Source organism: Camelus ferus, chromosome 32 (assembly GCF_009834535.1).
Source record: "Camelus ferus isolate YT-003-E chromosome 32, BCGSAC_Cfer_1.0, whole genome shotgun sequence".
Classification (NCBI taxonomy): domain Eukaryota; kingdom Metazoa; phylum Chordata; class Mammalia; order Artiodactyla; family Camelidae; genus Camelus; species Camelus ferus.
In genome coordinates, this window is record NC_045727.1 from 4,379,240 (window position 1) to 4,395,803 (window position 16,564).

The 16,564-nt window shown below is 41.2% G+C and overlaps 2 protein-coding genes across 4 annotated transcripts in view; one reads left to right on the forward strand and one right to left on the reverse strand.

The window, feature by feature from the left end:
* Positions 1–6,507, reverse strand: part of TMEM116 (transmembrane protein 116) — a 33,087-nt gene extending 26,580 nt beyond the window's left edge. For 2 of the 3 annotated variants that reach the window (XM_006178089.3, XM_032471910.1), the window contains exon 1: positions 6,329–6,507. The gene's annotated coding sequence lies outside the window, so the exon portion shown is untranslated. The remainder of the gene's footprint in view (positions 1–6,328) is intronic. The other variant, XM_006178091.3, reaches the window with a different exon arrangement.
* Positions 6,508–6,643: 136 nt separating this feature from the next.
* ERP29 (endoplasmic reticulum protein 29) lies at positions 6,644–14,957 on the forward strand. The gene is made up of 3 exons (XM_006178092.3): positions 6,644–6,953; positions 12,094–12,232; positions 14,091–14,957. Exons 1-3 carry the CDS (start codon positions 6,810–6,812, stop codon positions 14,591–14,593), a joined length of 786 nt encoding a protein of 261 aa, XP_006178154.1. The 5' UTR covers positions 6,644–6,809; the 3' UTR covers positions 14,594–14,957.
* Positions 14,958–16,564: the final 1,607 nt, after the last annotated feature.

The following is a 16,564-nucleotide window of genomic DNA, read 5'->3' on the forward strand; positions in this document are numbered from 1 at the left end:
ATCATATCATTTGCATGGGTTGAGTAACTTAAATATATTACTCATTTATTCATATGAAATTAAGAATACCATAGAGTAGAAGATAGGACATTGCTAAGTGGAGGTAGGCTCTAATCACTTTGCTTAAATTATGAGGGAAACAAATTAAAATACCAGTACATTTCTGGATCAGAAATTCCTACCATAAGATCTTAGGGAGTGTTCTGAGGCCTCTAATCATGTATCTGTCTAATAAGGGTGAGGGGACTAATGACAGTCTCACCAAATCATAAGAGAATGGTTTGGGACAAAGGGTTCTTGTCTCAGTTAAGAACAAATCTCAAATTGTTCAGAAAACAGCCACAGCAAATCAGTCTGCTTCTGCTCTTGACAGGAGAACTTTTCTCTTTTGGCATCTCTTCTAAAATGTCTTATGCCACCCATCAACATTTAGGGATTTACTTTTCCATTTTTCTCTCTAAATTAACCCCCTGCCTTCTGTATATTTAGCATGGTTCCCCTTTGAAATGTCTTTGGAAACATAATCCTCCCATGTTCCTTTTCTACAAGGGCTAAACTAAGCCCAAATGATGAACTGGGTGATACTTATTTTCAGCTTCCCCTTCTCTTTTTACTTAGCTCCTTAGCAAGCTAAAACACATCCCAGCTCTCATTTAATGTAATGGGTTACTACCATATATTACAAAACAATTTAAGTTAACAGATATTCATTAAACTTCTACCATGAGCAAGTTACTGCAGTGGATACAAAGTCAAGAAAAACACCTACCTAGTAAAGTATTTTAGTTAAGCAAAAATAGTACTTAAAGAAAATTTCTAGTAAGAATACCTACCAATTAGCAAGTGCTTTCTATGTAAGCATTTTAATTCTCAGCACAACCTTTGAGGTAAGAAGTCATATTATTCCTATTTTACAGATGAAGAAACTGAGGCTTAAAAGAAGTCATTTCCCTATGGTTACAGAATTATCAAATTGTAACACCAACATTCCAACTCAGTCTGATCATAGTTCTCACTCTTAACACCTACAGTACTTTAACAGGGAACTGGTTAATGGGAAAATAGGGAAAGGTAATTTAAAAAAATAATGTGACATCAAGAGAGTTCTTTTACTAAGCAATTGCTTCTTAGATATGACAACAAATCATAAGCAACAAGAGAAAAAATACATAAATTGTTCTTAAAAATTAGAAACTTTAGTGCTTCAAAGGATACCATCAAGAAAGTGAAAAGACAACCCCATAGAACAGAAAATATTTGTAAACCATATATCTAATAAGGGATTTGTACACAGACTATATAGAGAACTCCTACAAGTTAGTAATAAAAATACAACCCAATTTAGAAATGGGCAAAGGTTTTAAATTAGAAATTTCTTCCGAAGATTATACAAACAACTAATAAACACGTGGAAAGATGATCAACATCATAAGCCACCAGGGAAATACAAATTAAAATCACAACGAGTTGATATTTCACACCTACCAGGATGGCCATAATAAAAAGACAACGGCAATGAATGAAGATGTGGAGAAATAGGAATCCTCATACACAGCTGGTGGGGATATAAAATATTGCAGCCACTTCGTCAGTTCCACAAAAGGTTAAACATATCCTATAACTCAGCTCCTTGGTATAAACCCAGTTCTACTTCTAGGTATATACTCGAGATTAAAACATGTCCACGCAAATGTTCATTACAGTGTTACTCATAATAGAAAAAAAGTAGAAACAACACAGATGTCCATCAACTGGTGAACAGAGAAATAAAATGTACTATATTGGTACAGTGAAATATTATGCAGCAATTAAAAGAAGTACTGACACATGCTACAACGTGGATAAACCTTGAAAACATGCTAAATGAAAAAGCTAGACACAAAAGACAACATATTTTATGATTCCATTCATACAAAATGTCAAAAACAGGCAAATTTATAGCGACAAAGTAGATTAATAGTTGCCTAGGGCTAGAAAGGTAGTTTGGGAGGGAATGGGGAGTGACTGCTAATGGGCACAGGCTTCTTTTTAGAGTGACAAAAATATTCTAAAATTAGCAGTGATGGTTGCACTCTGAATATTCTGAAAACCACTGAATTTTATACTTTAAAAGGATTAATTGTATGGCAGGTAAATTATATCACAATAAAGCTGTTACCCAAAAAATGGAAGTTTGGAACAAAAGTAAGGAAATGTCCCACTGCTGAAATTCATGGTATAATGATTAATGAATAACATATCTTGACTTTCCTACTGAAAACAGTAATATTTAGAATGAAAAGTGTAAAACAAACATTGTAAGAGAGAACTTTTATTTACTTCTTTACATCCCACTTTGACCTAGATAATACATCAGGTAGCTTACAGCAGTACATAAAATAAGACAAAATAACATGATTGAAAGTGGGACAAAAGAAGAAAGAAAAACTAGTCTGCTGAAATGATCTGATCGCTGGATGTTAAAATGTCTGTGAGGTTTTTAATGTTACTTTATTGAAAAAACAATATTAAAGTAAGAAGTCTAAAATAATAAAATCTAAAAGTTTGCTGCAATCTCATCAAAATCAAGTTGTATTTATTGTTGTTACTCTAAGTCTTTATCCTTATGGTATTTAATTTTTACATATTTGTAATAATTCTACAGCTAGTATTTTATATCCTACATTTTTTGCCCAACATTATTCCATAGTAATCTTTTTTTCCTTTTGTTAGAGTCCAATTTACCCTCTCTCCCCTCCCCTACACTGTAACTAATGCAAAAAGCCTGGTATGTTTCTCTACATCTTTCTCTGTGCTCATTAAAATATACCTAAATACATATACACATGTATGGGGGTTATTACGGTGGTAGGTTTTTAAAATCGTATCATATATTTCTGTATACATTGCTTTTCTCACCAATTATTTCATGGATATATCTCCACCTTAATACAAATTCTTCTAATCCTTTTTGTTAGCTGTATAATATTCCACATAAGATACTTTACCCAACAATTTCTCTCATGATGGACATTTCAAGCTTTTTCCTCCTAGAACCTTTGCCCATAGTTTTATTTTCCTAAAATGCTTCATTATACATATTAATCTACAATTTAAATTTATTTATATAATTATTTAATGTCTGTCTCATCATTTGAGTCTAAGTTCCTTGAGAGCTGAATCCTATTCATGCTTTAGGTCTTATATCAGCTTAAATATGCTTGTTTGTAGAGGTTTTCCATGCACCCCAATACAAGTTAATCTTCCATCATATTCTTTCATAGGCCCTCAACTTGTCTTTCTTAGAAATTATCACAATTTCTAATTAGATATTTATTTGTATAAGTATTTAATGTTGGTCTCCCCACTAGGACTGAAGTAAGCATATCTATTTTGTTCAACAGTGTAAGCCTTGCCCCCAGAAGATTGTGTGGCATATAAAAAATGTTCAGTAAATAGTTACTAAATATTGAAAGGCTTCTTAAAGGAGGATGGGGCTTGCAGAAAATCATACTGTGGAGTAAATCTTCCTTCTATAATAATTTTTTAACATGAAATCTGCTTTAAGTATTCATTGAGACATCTATGTCAAAAGAACTAGTGTTAACATCAACAAAACCTTGCAGGGGAAAAACAATTAGCTCTAAGGGATAGGATAGCTCCAAAGAACAATATGTGATCTAAGAAGAGAATGCAGAAAGGACCAATGGAATTTTGAGAGACAGCCACATAATATTCCTCTGTCACTGACATGATTCATGTATTCACTGCACATATATTTACTGAGCATATACCATGTGCCAGCTACCATTCTAGGTTCTGGGGCTGTAACAGTGAACCAAACAGAAAAACAAAAACAAACCCTTCCCTCATAAGAAACAGTAAGGAAAAAAAGGCAAATTATACAGTATGTTAAGTTAAAGAATGCTATGGAGGAAAAATGACAGAGAAAGGGGAGCTGGAAAGCAGGGAAGCATCAGGGAGGAGCAATTTTATTTTAAGGATGGTCAGGGTAGATCTTAGGATACTGACATTTGAGCAAAGACCTGAGGGAAATGAAGGAGCCAGCCATATGAATATCTTGAAGAAAAGTGTTCTAGGAGAAAGCCAGTAGAAAGGCTCTGAGGCAGGAACGTGCCTTGTGAATATGAGAAATAGCAAAGATGTCTGTAAGCCTGGGGGCTCACTGGCTTGCTGATGTTAGAAAAAAGATGGGAGAATTTATATATTAGTTGTTCTGGCAGACCATGCCATTTTCCTTCCTCCTTACTCCAGCGGTACACTAAGTCATGTGCACACTCAAGTAACATGACTTGATGCTTCCTCCTCCCTTCTGCCATACAATACTCAGCGTGAGCCTTTTGATTTTCTACAACAGATCAATTGTGGGATTTTGACTTCCTAAATATGGAGGGTTATACTTGGCTTACGTATGTGGACTGTTGTCAAGGTCCTGAAGCCAAGAACCTAATTACATCATGAGGGAACTGACTGGGACCAGGGCACTATTAAAAGGAAGCACTGAAACAATTACTGTACTTTTGCAATTCATGGCAAAGTACCAATATTTCCCTTCCCTCTCCAACCAATCCACTTCCTTCACTTTTTTCAAAACCTACTTCTGAACTAGTCTAGTCATGACTAGAAAGTCACTTCCAATCAATCATTCTAATTTAAAGCATTTATATACTCAGAAGTGGGTAACAGCTCCTTACTGACTACAGGACAAAATGGAAATTTCTTAGTTTGATTTTCAAGATTCTCCCCTACCTGAGCTTAAAACGGTCTTACTACCTACAGTTCTGAGAACTTCCTCAAGCCAAGCCAGTCATCCCCCAAAACATCATACTCATTTCCATTTCTGCCCGTTTCTCTTGTTCTCCACCTAAAATGTTCTTCCTTCCAAAGCTTAATTCCATATCCACCTCCTACATGAAGCCTTCTTTAACTATCCTAGTTCACAGGATAGTTCCACTCCTCTAACTTCTATCATTTGTTTGTGCCGCTCTAAAATGAGTCACAAGTAAATAAAATTTTAATACTTCATTAGGGCAAACTCAAAATAAATTTTTCTGACCCTCTCCAACACACACACATATATTAGACTCTCTCTCAAAATTTCTATCCAAACTGGCTGCTCAAGATTAGATCCTGTTCTCTTTTTTTTTTTCAGTTTAATTAAACTTTTATTATTTTTACAAACTTTATTTTTTATTGAAGTACAGTTACAATTTTTGGTGTACAGTACAATGTCCTAGCCATGCATATACATACATATATACGTTTTCTGGATCCTGTTATCATTGATGATTTTATACACACACACACATTTATCTGACACATGTAGTGGCTAATTTGGTGCTAAGCCCCTTAAAATGCACTATATCATTTATTCTCTTACCCTCACAACCACTTGTTCATCAAGACTTGTGAATTCTACCCTATGAAAGTTTCTCAACTCCATCCTTACCTCTTAATCTCTACTATTAGGTCATATTACAGGCCCTTAACCCCTCCTACCTAGACTACTGCAATCAACCTCCCTAATTTCAGCATTCTCCCTTCCAATCCATCCCGTTTATTCTTGAGTGACAGCAAATCTAATATCATTTTCCTGGTTAAAACCTCTGGTGGCTCCAAACCCTTCAGCTTGAAGACACCCTTTACAACGTGCCCCAGTTTACCCTCACAGATTCACCATGCTTTCTCCCCCAGCTAGAAATTTCCCTTGGTGTTTGCCTTGTAAATGCCTCCTCTTCAAGATCCCATTCAAGTCATCTCCTGTCTATAACTTTCCCCAACATTCCAGAGCAGGAATGACTGACTCTCCATTTGTGCTTTCAAGAGGCTGTAATATATTCTTATTTCCTACCAATTCCACTGTAATGGTTATATCACTGTTCCTACGTCTCCTCCTCCCCCACCATCGTGCTTCGTGGGTACAGAGCCTTGTCTCGTTCATCTCGATTCTGTATTCCCGCAGGGAAAACCATACCCTCAACAAACACCTGTTGACTAAAATTACTAAGACTTAAAAAAAAAAACCAAAAACAAAGACAAAAAAACTTCAGGTAGCCTAGGACATAGCTAGACGGGTACTCCGCCTTCTGGCAAGCCGGTTTTTATAGGAGCCTGGCGTCTCCCCGGTGAGGCACTCACCACTGAGTAGGCCTCATATCGGAATGGGCGGGGGCAGGACGACCCCGACTGCCATGTTGACGAAAAGCCGAGTCTTACTGACCAACTCGGGTCCTGGCTAGGGAAGGGGGCGGAGTATGACTGACTGAGGGTAATACTGGGCCAACCGAGTGAGGAGTGGTAGCACAGTCAGACTCACTGACGGACTAACCGAAGGGAGCAGCAGGTCCCAACCGACTGCCTGACGAACCAAAGGCAGGAAGAAACGACGACTGGTCTCCTCATCTTCGAAAAAGAAAAGGCAGCGAACGAAAGCCTGCAAAGACGCCGAGCACGCGCTTCGCGCCGCTCCTCACGCGGAGGAGGACGGGAAAGGGGCGGGCCGGCGGGCAAGCCTCGCTCAGTGCGCGTGCGCGGTAGTCTCCTCCATCTCCTCCTCCCCCAGCAGCCCCCTCCCGCCACGCGTCCCCGCCTTCTCACCCTAGGCCTGCAAGAGCTTCGCCGAGTGCGCACGCGCGACAGCTCCATTTCCCCGCCCCTCACGTGGCCCCTCCCTCTCACCCTAATCCGGCGTGAGCCTGCAGGGCTGTACACGTGCGCGCACCCGAGTCGGCCCTCCTAGCCACGTGACTCCCGACTCCGCGCTTTCTCCACTACAGCTTTCCCAGCTCTTACTGCCTGAATCCGGCGTTATGGCTGCCGCCATGTCCCGCGCTGCTTCTCTCTCCCCACTGTTTCCCCTTCTCCTGTTCCTCCTACTGCTCTCCGCTCCGCAAGGCGGCAGCGGCCTGCACACCAAGGGCGCCCTTCCCCTGGATACAATCACTTTCTACAAGGTAATGGTGTGGGGGGGACATCGCGCGCAGGTGCGGCCAGAGGGCCCAGGGGAGCGCGCGCCCGTCGGGGACGCTGGGGACCGAGAGCTGGCAGGAGGTGGTCTGTAGCGACGGTCCCAGGACTTCCCACCATCCTGTAGGGCTGGTGGACTCTGGGCCGAGGTCATTTCATGACCATGGAGTGTTCGTGATCCAGGGTCCTCGCGCTCCCTTGCCTTTGCAGTATTTGTACTTGCTTCCTCTTTAGCAAAAGAACTGCAGAGAGGCAGCCGAGGGAGCCGGGTAACCCTTCGCGTCACCTACGGGAAGAGGGCGGTGCCGGGCGAGATCCAATCCTCGAGTTCCAAGTAGGAGACCCGGAAGGTGGGGCGGGAGTGGAAACCCGGCTTGTTAGCAGGCGTTTCAGCGCCCCTCTTCCCTTGGCGTGGATTTCAGCCACTGTCCAGATATTTTGCGTCTCCTTAAAAAGTGCAAGCGTTAAGAATAAGCTTCCCTTCACCCTCCCTTTAGTGAATGTCTTGGGCCTGGTGACAATTAAAATTGGATCGAGATATGGCAGGATTCGTCCCTACCTTTGAGTGGGTAAATGTTGAAGGCTGGATGCAGCTCCAACTCCCTAATCTTGCACGTGTCTTTACCCACTGGCACCTTTTTAACTTTGCCTATGAGACGAGCAAGTCAAGTGTTGAGAGAGAGCCAGTCATTTCATTGTTTAATTTGTACCCATTACTGGGAAGTGAAATCAAGAATTGGAGCTCTAAATCTGTCTCAAGTGGTTGAACTCTTCCTATTTTCAAAAGGGTTCCTTGTCGTGAAGTTGGCATCTGTGGCTCCCTCAAGGCAAAGTTTGGGAAATTTTTTTTTAACATTTTTTATTGATTTATAATCATTTTACAATGTTGTTTCAAATTCCAGTGTAGAGCACAATTTTTCAATTATACATGTGTTACGGAAATGACGGGCTAGCCAAGAAACAAGCACCACTCGGAGGGCTGGAGTACTCAGATGTATTATGCCGGCGGGCTCAGAGGGGCTTCTGCTCTGAAGCTCTGAGCACCTCCAAGACGTGTGCGTGAGGTTTTATAGGGTAAAGTACAAGCTTGGGATATTCGGCCAATAGGCATGGAACAGCTTTAGCAGCATCATTATCACAAAAGTGGAGACAGGGAGGCAACAAACCAACATTCCAAAGCCAGATTATATATCTTTGAAAATCCAGCTGGCTAGCAAAAAACCATGAACAGCAAACCAACACTAATTAACTTAGATTTACAAGTTAGTCCAGCAGAACTCAGATCAGTATTCCGATACTTAGATTTGTGAGTTATCTTGTTATCTTGTATATATTTCCCTGTGCTATACAGTATAATCTTGTTTATCTATTCTACAATTTTGAAATCCCAGACTCTCTCTTCCCACCCCCCCCACCCCCTTGGCAACCACAAGTCTGTATTCTATGTCTATGAGTCTATTTCTGTTCTGTATTTATGCTGTTTGTTTGTTTGTTTTAGATTCCACATATGAGCGATCTCATATGGTATTTTTCTTTCTCTTTCTGGCTTACTTCACTTAGAAAGACATTCTCCAGGAGCAGCCATGTTGCTGCAAATGGCTTTATGTTGTTGGTTTTTATGGTTGAGTAGTAAAAGTTTGGGGAATTTAAGAGTGTAGGTATGGCTGGTTGGTTGTCAGGCATAGCACACTATGCTTTGGGGGTCTTTATTGGCAACCTGACAACCCCTACCACCCAAACATGGAAATGGGATAACATCACAGACCAAGTGTGACTTAGAGGAAACTCTGCCCTGTAACGTTAGCAGTATTTCCTAATCAGTTGGTGTGTCTCCATCTTTACAGCTACCACCCTAGTCTAGGGCTAGCATTAGAGTAGCCTTCTCCCTGGTCTCCCTGTTTTCAGTCTTGAGCCTCTCTGTCCATTCACACAATAGCCTGAGTCCTACGTGATCTGAGCCTTGCTTCCCTCTCCTCTTCTAACCAATTCTCCTCTTTGTCTCCTCTGCTCCAGGCACTCATGCCGTGCCCTGCATCCTTTGGATATTTGGAGCTCCTTACTGCCTTAGGCCCTTTGCACTGGCAGTTCCTTGTAACTAGAACATTCTTTTCCCAGTCTGAAAAGCTGGTTGCTCCTCATCTTTCAGCCTTAGGTTAAATGTTACGTTCTCAGATTTCCCCCTCCCCCAGCGTAAAGTGCCAGTCACATTACCCTATTTGATTTCTCTATAGAGCACTCATCACTGATTTTTTTTTTCTTATCGATTGTATCTTCTCCCACATTAGAACATTATGTGCTTATGAAGAACTACCTTGTCTATCTTGTTCACTGATCATGTGCACAACCTACCAGGTTACCTGTTACATAGAAGATGCTCAATAACTTGTTGAATGAAGGAGCAAATGTTTTCTCCAGTCCCATTCTAAGTCTCCCTCTCTTCCACTGAACAAAAAAGGAGCTTCGCAGTATTACCATATCCAGAGGCCTTGTTTCGTGCTTTGCCTTTCTATGATTTCCAATGTCTTTTTTTGTTTCTTCCCTTTACCATCACTAGAAATAAGAGACCATGTCTGTTTTCTTTACCATATTCACCTAGAACAGTGCCTGGCACATGACAGTTCCTCAGTACCTTTTTATTCAGTGAATAAATGAATAATGAATTCATCTGTACAGTGAAGAAGTAAACTGCCTAGATATAGGTTATAGTGGAGCTGATTCCTCAAGGATGAGGAAAGGATAGAGATTTCTAAGAGGTACAGATTGAGTAAAAGAACAAGAGAAAATTCATTGTGCAGATGTTTGCCATTCAAAACCATTTTGCTGATGCCTTAGAAAGGTGAAGGTAAAAGATGAAGGTCTCTCAATTCTATTTCAGTGTTAGACCACTGTATGGTTATTAATGTTATTCCATAATATAAATGTAGGCCCCTTGAAGGTAGGTTATTCTGTATTATGCTTTTTAAAAAAATTTTTCCCCAGGACATGTAGCACCTGCTACCAAAGCCTGCTCTAGTTTTTTTTTCATTTATCAGATACTTTCAGAGCATCTGCCGTGTGCCAGGCACTATTGGGCACGAGCAGAAAACAGGTCAGACAAGGTCCTTATTCTCACAAGTGTATATTCTAGTGGAGAGGACTGACAACAAGCAAATAAGAATTTCAGAAAGTGATTAATGCAGTGAAGAAGGTAGCACAGGGTAGCATGATAGAGTAGGATGGAAACGAGGCAGTATGAGATGGTTTGAGTGGAAGAGGCCTCTCCATTAGAAGGGAATATTCGAACTGAGCTTTGAATGATAAAAAGACAACCATGGACAGAACTAGGGGAAGGGCACTCCACCCAGCAGAGACAGCAAATGAAAAAGCCCTAAGTGGGAATAAGATTTTGTGTTGAACTGAAATAAGGCCATATGGGCCAGAGGGATGTGATCTGATTTATATTTTTAAGTCTTCCCTGCTTTTTAGGCCTACAGAGCTCAGACTTTTTGGGGTCAGTGACCACTTAAAGATTACCTATTCTGGTCCCTTTTTCTTCCCTTGTGTCCCTAGACACTGTTAAATATTTTTTAAAACCCAAAATCAAATGGACATCAACACACAATAAGGAACAAGGAATATCAAAAGCTGGAATAACGTCAGCTTGACTTAATTATGACAGTGATTGCCTATAATGAAAAACTAACTGGCAGTAATGACTTTGATTAGAAAAATAGGGGAGGGTATATACCTCAGTGGTAGAGCACATGCCTAGCATGCACGAGGTCATGGGTTTGATCCTTAGCACGTCAGTTAAATAAAAAAATAACAATAATAAATAAATCTAATTACCCCCTCCAAATTGTACACCAGAAATTGACACAACATTGTAAACTGACTATACTTTAATAAATATATATGTACAAAAATAAAAAGAAAGAAAAATAAAAAATTGTAGAAGCAGGGGAGGCAGTGCTAGTGACCAGAAGCAGTTTATCTAATAATTTTAATAATCTGTACATTGGGAGAAACCATCAAAATGAAGCCCTTGGAATTCTTGAATAAGTTAAACATAGAATTGCTGTATGACCGTGCATTTCCACTCTTAGGTATGTTCCCAAAAGAGATGAAAACAGGTGTTCAAAGAAAAACTTGTACACAGATGTTCATAACAGCACTATTCACAACTAACCAAAAGGTGGGAACAACCCAAATGCCCATCAACTGATGAATGGCTAAACAAAATATGATATATCCATACAATGGAATATTTCTTTGGCCATAAAAAAGAGTGAATTACTGATGCCTGCTACAACATGAGTAAATCTCAAAAACATTATGCTAAGTGAAAGAGGTCAGACACAAAAGGTCACATATTGTATAAGTCTATCAGAGTAGACAAATCCATACAGATAGACAGCAGATTAGTGGTTGCCAGGGGCTGAGGGGAAGGAGACCTGGGGAATGACTGCTTAATGGATACGTGCGTGGTTCCTTTTCAGGTCATGAAAATGTTCTGGAACTAGATATTTGTGATGGTTGCACAGCATGGTTAGTGTACTAAATCCCACTGAATTGTCTTGACCCTGACAGTTTAGGACCTAGAGATCTAACTAAAGGGAACTGTGGTTTAGGGAGAGGACATTGTCCCAAGCCTGGCTTCTCAGCAACTTCCTGTGAGCCCTGAAATTGCAGAGTTCAAACTCTTGGTTCCCTAGCCAAAGTGTCCTCTGTGGTGCTAACTCCTTTATAGTTGGTTGGTTGATTGGTTTTGGTCAGATTTCTAGTTCATTGCTAGAGAAAGGCCCCCTGGGATGATGGGCATGACAGGGGCCAGCATAGTGTGTAGTGTCTCCTTAGTCCTACCAAAAGGGCCACTGGAGGAAAAGGCCTTAATACATCTAGAGTTTTGTTTATTCCATACAGTTTGATTCATGTGAGCAAGGACCTGGTGGGGTACCAAGGACATAGCAGGCACCACAAAATTGTTAAATGAATCTATGGGTAAATGAATGAATATTCATGTATAAGAGCTTGTCTCCCTTGTGGGCCTGGTTTCCACTCTGTTTCTTAAACAAGGGTCCCTTGGGAAAGAGAATTAGCTCCAGAGGCCCCTGAAACCCCAACTTGCTCAGCTCTATACGCCCTCAGGTTATTCCCAAAAGCAAGTTCGTCTTGGTGAAGTTCGACACCCAGTACCCCTACGGTGAGAAGCAGGATGAGTTCAAGCGTCTGGCTGAAAACTCGGCTTCCAGTGATGATCTCTTGGTGGCAGAGGTGGGGATCTCAGGTATGAACAAATCCAGGACAACTGGGGAGGGCAGAGAGGGAGGAAATTAGGAATTATTTCCCTACTTGTAGTGGGGATACCTAGTGCCTTTCTGTCTGAGCCACACACAGGAGTGTAAATGGGGTCATGTCCTCTCAAGGAATCTGGTACCCATAGGAAGCTTAGCTTGAACAAATTCAGTGACCACAGAACCTCAGCTTGGTCTTGCAAGTGCCTGAGGGAAGGGAATTCACCATCTTTCACCCTCCAACCCACACTGACATCAAACTTACTGTGAGAACTTAGAGCTCTCCTTGCAGGGAACTGTGGTCAGAGGGGGTGCAGTCAGTTCTTCCATCTTCATTTCAGCCCTTTTGTACCAAAACTGTTAGGTTTGGGCTTTAGCCCAAATCCACCAGAGCTGCCATTAAACCAAGGGCAGCTCTCAATGATCTTGACAACTTTAATATACAGTTGCCAACATTTAGTGGTTTTTGAGTCTATAAAGATATACATAATTGTTGCATTTTTTATCTTCACCTGAACCCTGTCTGAGGAACCACATGCATTATCTCCATTTCATACTTGAGGAAAACTGAAGCTCAGGGGGCATAAAAGACTTGTCTAAGACAGTGGGGCAGAAACACGGTTATTCAGAACACCTAAGTGTGTGTTCCTATATGAGGTAGGTTCTTCCCTCTCAGCTTCCTCCCAGCTGAGATGCCTCAGTTCCCTAGTACGCTCCTGAGTCTAGCCCTGGGTAGAAGATAGCTGTCACCCTCCTCCAGGGCAGTTGATCAGTTCTGACTCAATTGTGAGTCCACTTCTTTGGGGGCTATAATAATAATAACTGGCATTTCTCAAATGTTTACTATGTGCCAGACCACTGTGCTAAGTGTTTTACATGTATGTCATCCTTGTGACAACTCTGTGAAGGAAATTCTGTGACCCCCAAATGAAGAAACGGATGCTTAGAGTAACTTGCTCAAGATTACAGAGTTTAAAGTAACAGAACTGGGATTGGAACCCCACACTTCCTATACTACTACCCAGTCATAAGTGGTTTTGGCCATTTCTTCTTGGCCAGGTGTAAGAAACCAGTTGTCAGTATCAGCCCTTGGGCTGTTGCTGCCTGTTGGGAAGGACATAGTAAATACTAACAGCTACCACGTATTAAGCACTTAACTCTGCCAGGTTGAGTGCACATTTCCCCTCACTGGGTCATCCCAACAGCCCTTGTATAGGAACGACATTTGTTACTTACCATGTGTTCACTAAGCTCCAGCCAGACCACACATTGTAATCCTTAAATACAACCCGGCTCATTCCTGCCTCAGAGCTCTTTGCTCTTGCTATCCTTCCTGCCTGAGACAAACTTTGCACATCTTCACTTGCCTGGCTTCAAATTCAGGTCCCTCAGCTCATGTCATCTTCACAGAGAGGCCTTCCATGACCATCCGAAGTGGGCAGTCTTACCCAGTCACTGTGTCTTACCACCCTGTTTTATTTTCATCAGGGCACTAATCCCTTACATTCATTTGTTTGCTTATTATTTTCTCTCCTCACCCTTCGAAGAGTATAAGCCCCTTGAGGTCAGATTGCTTAATACTCTCAATCACAGCTAAGCCCCAGCACTTAGCACAGTCCCTGGCACATAGCAGGCATGCAATAAATATTCAGAATTCCCCTTTCTCACATGAGGAAAATGAAGTTCAGAGGTTAAATGACTTGACTAACGCCACACGGCTAGAAAGTAGCAGAGGAGGAATTCAGACAGCCAGGAAGATTCTTCTTCCCCTCAGCTCTGATAGGTCTCATAGCAATCTCCTGCCCCGCCTTCCTCATGGTCTTGCTCCTCATTTCTGGTTTCTGTTCATAGATTACGGTGACAAGCTGAATATGGAGCTGAGTGAGAAATACAAGCTGGACAAGGAGAACTATCCCGTCTTCTACCTCTTCCAGGATGGGGACTTTGAGAACCCAATCCTGTACAGTGGGGCAGTTAAGGTTGGAGCCATCCAGCGCTGGCTAAAAGGACATGGGGTCTACCTAGGTATGCCTGGTTGCCTACCTGCATATGACAGCCTTGCGGGGGAGTTCATCAAGGCCTCTGGCATGGAGGCCCGCCAGGCCCTCTTGAAGCGGGGGCAGGACAACCTCACTAGTGTGAAGGAGACTGAGAAGAAGTGGGCCGAGCAATACCTTAAGATCATGGGAAAGATCTTAGACCAAGGTGAGGACTTCCCAGCATTAGAGATGACCCGGATCACCAAGCTGATTGAGAAGAACAAGATGAGCGACGGGAAGAAGGAAGAGCTCCAGAAAAGCTTAAATATCTTGACTGCCTTCCAGAAGAAGGGGGCTGAGAAGGAGGAGCTGTAAAAAGGCACTCCAGGGTTTTCCAGGGTAGGGGTGGGGGTGGGGAGTAAGTTACCTGCTGGCTGTGAGACCCTCCTGGGATATAAGGGAGTGACAGGAAAAGTGGCACTAAGCCAGAAATCTGAGTATGCCCAGATATAGATGCTGATGTGACCATACTTGGGACACCTCTGCAACAGGTATAGCTGGAACACTTGCTCAGATGGCTTGAGAACTCCCCCCTCAGAAGGAATTGGTGCTGTAAAGAAGAGTGTACTGCCCAGGTTCTTGACAGGTATAATTCTGACCCAATTAAAGTTTCTGTGTTTTGGTTAAGTGGACCTGAAGCCATTCAGTTTTCCTTTACAAATTATACTTTGGGTTATGACCTGCTTTCTCCTTTGAATTTATTTTTTAATCTAAGGTGGTATAGACTCCATTCTACCAGGGTAACAGACTCCTGGTAACACTGTGGAAACTAGTCCCAGCTCAAGGCCTACTTTTGTTACTTTCCACTAGTGTTCAGATTCAAGTGGACTGACTGTGGGTAGTAAAATGCATTGTCCATTTTCTGGACCTTAAAATTGAATTGCAACATTAATTAACCTCAGGATAGTTATTTTCCATACTCCATGAGATAAATACAGCAAATTCTTACTTTTAACAATATAATCTCATAGGTTTTTTCTTCAAGAGTTGGATTTTTTAAAGAGGTTTCCAATTTGAAAGTTTTTTTGAAAAGGGATTGTTGTCCATCTAAGTCACTTTGTCATTGTCATTTACTCAGTAAGTACCATCTACTAAAAAAGCAGAGCAGGGAGAGCACTGTCCTGACTTTCAGATCTCTTAAGAGTGAACAATTACCTGTAATGGTAGGCTTCACAGTAACATCCACACTTTCTTATTTAACCATTTGAAAATACCAAATTGCAGCTCCCAAAACATGTTTAATTACACCCACACAAAGAAATTTGAGCAGAGTTGGCAAATAAAATCTTAAATTGTTAACATTGCTCTGCTTCAGCCAGATTGGGCAGTTAAAATCACCAGAAACAAAAAATGCAGGAAAATCCATGTATTGAATTGGATGGAACAACAAAAAAATTGTGGCACCTTAGGCTAACAGTTCAAACCAACTAGATAAAAGATGTTCAGACCTAAACACCTGCCCATAACCAGCATAGATAACTCAACATTTGACAAGTGGGTAACTATTATGTATAATAGGCCCAATAATTTCAGTATTTCCCCTACTCATTTCAATTCTAACTGAAAAATCTGGAAGATCTTTTTGGATGCTTCTCACTAGTAAACTTGCTTTAGCTCTTCTAGTTTTTTTCTCATCTATCTAAAACAGGGTCACTTCCAAAGAATTACGTATTCACTGTCTTGTGGAAATAAGACAAATGGCAGGTAGGGAAAGAACTCGACTCGCATCCAGTCCCTGAATGTGGTCTCATCTTGATTCTCAATTTTAAGAGGAAAGAAAGGTGGCAGCACATCTGTGGGCACTTCATTGGATGGATCCATCTGGGTATCATAATTTATAAGCCTCAGGTCTTGAATTGAAGAAATGGGCTATTGGGCAGGACTAGATTATCATGCATTAGAGGCTCTTTGCATCAAATATTTTCCATTAAAGATGAGCCCTGTTTCTAGTTTAGAGTCTGCAGTGATTTGCATATGCTACATAAAAATCTTCCCTAACACGTCACATGGATTCCTTTCCTCTACTTCTTGGCATCTAGTTACTAAAGTTGTGACTCAAATGCTACTAATCAGTATGTAGTGAAGGCTGTGGACTGACTGGCTTCCTAGAATTGATCAAGAATATGCAATTTTAAGGGAATTTCCAGATAAACTGAAGCAAATGAGCTCCTGGATCCGACATGAAGAATCCTGTTCTAAGGAACCTGCATGTTACCTCAAATAATGCCAATAATAATTTTAATTTACAAATAGTCATTGGTAATTGGTGCCACAAACAACAACAAA

Bases quoted from the DNA above. Each gene is read 5' to 3' on its own strand.
- ERP29 (XM_006178092.3), top strand. From the start codon at position 6,810: ATGGCTGCCGCCATGTCCCGCGCTGCTTCTCTCTCCCCACTGTTTCCC. The intron at 6,954-12,093 runs GTAATGGTGTGG...ATACGCCCTCAG, and splicing joins ATACAATCACTTTCTACAAG to GTTATTCCCAAAAGCAAGTT. The intron at 12,233-14,090 runs GTATGAACAAAT...TTCTGTTCATAG, and splicing joins GGCAGAGGTGGGGATCTCAG to ATTACGGTGACAAGCTGAAT.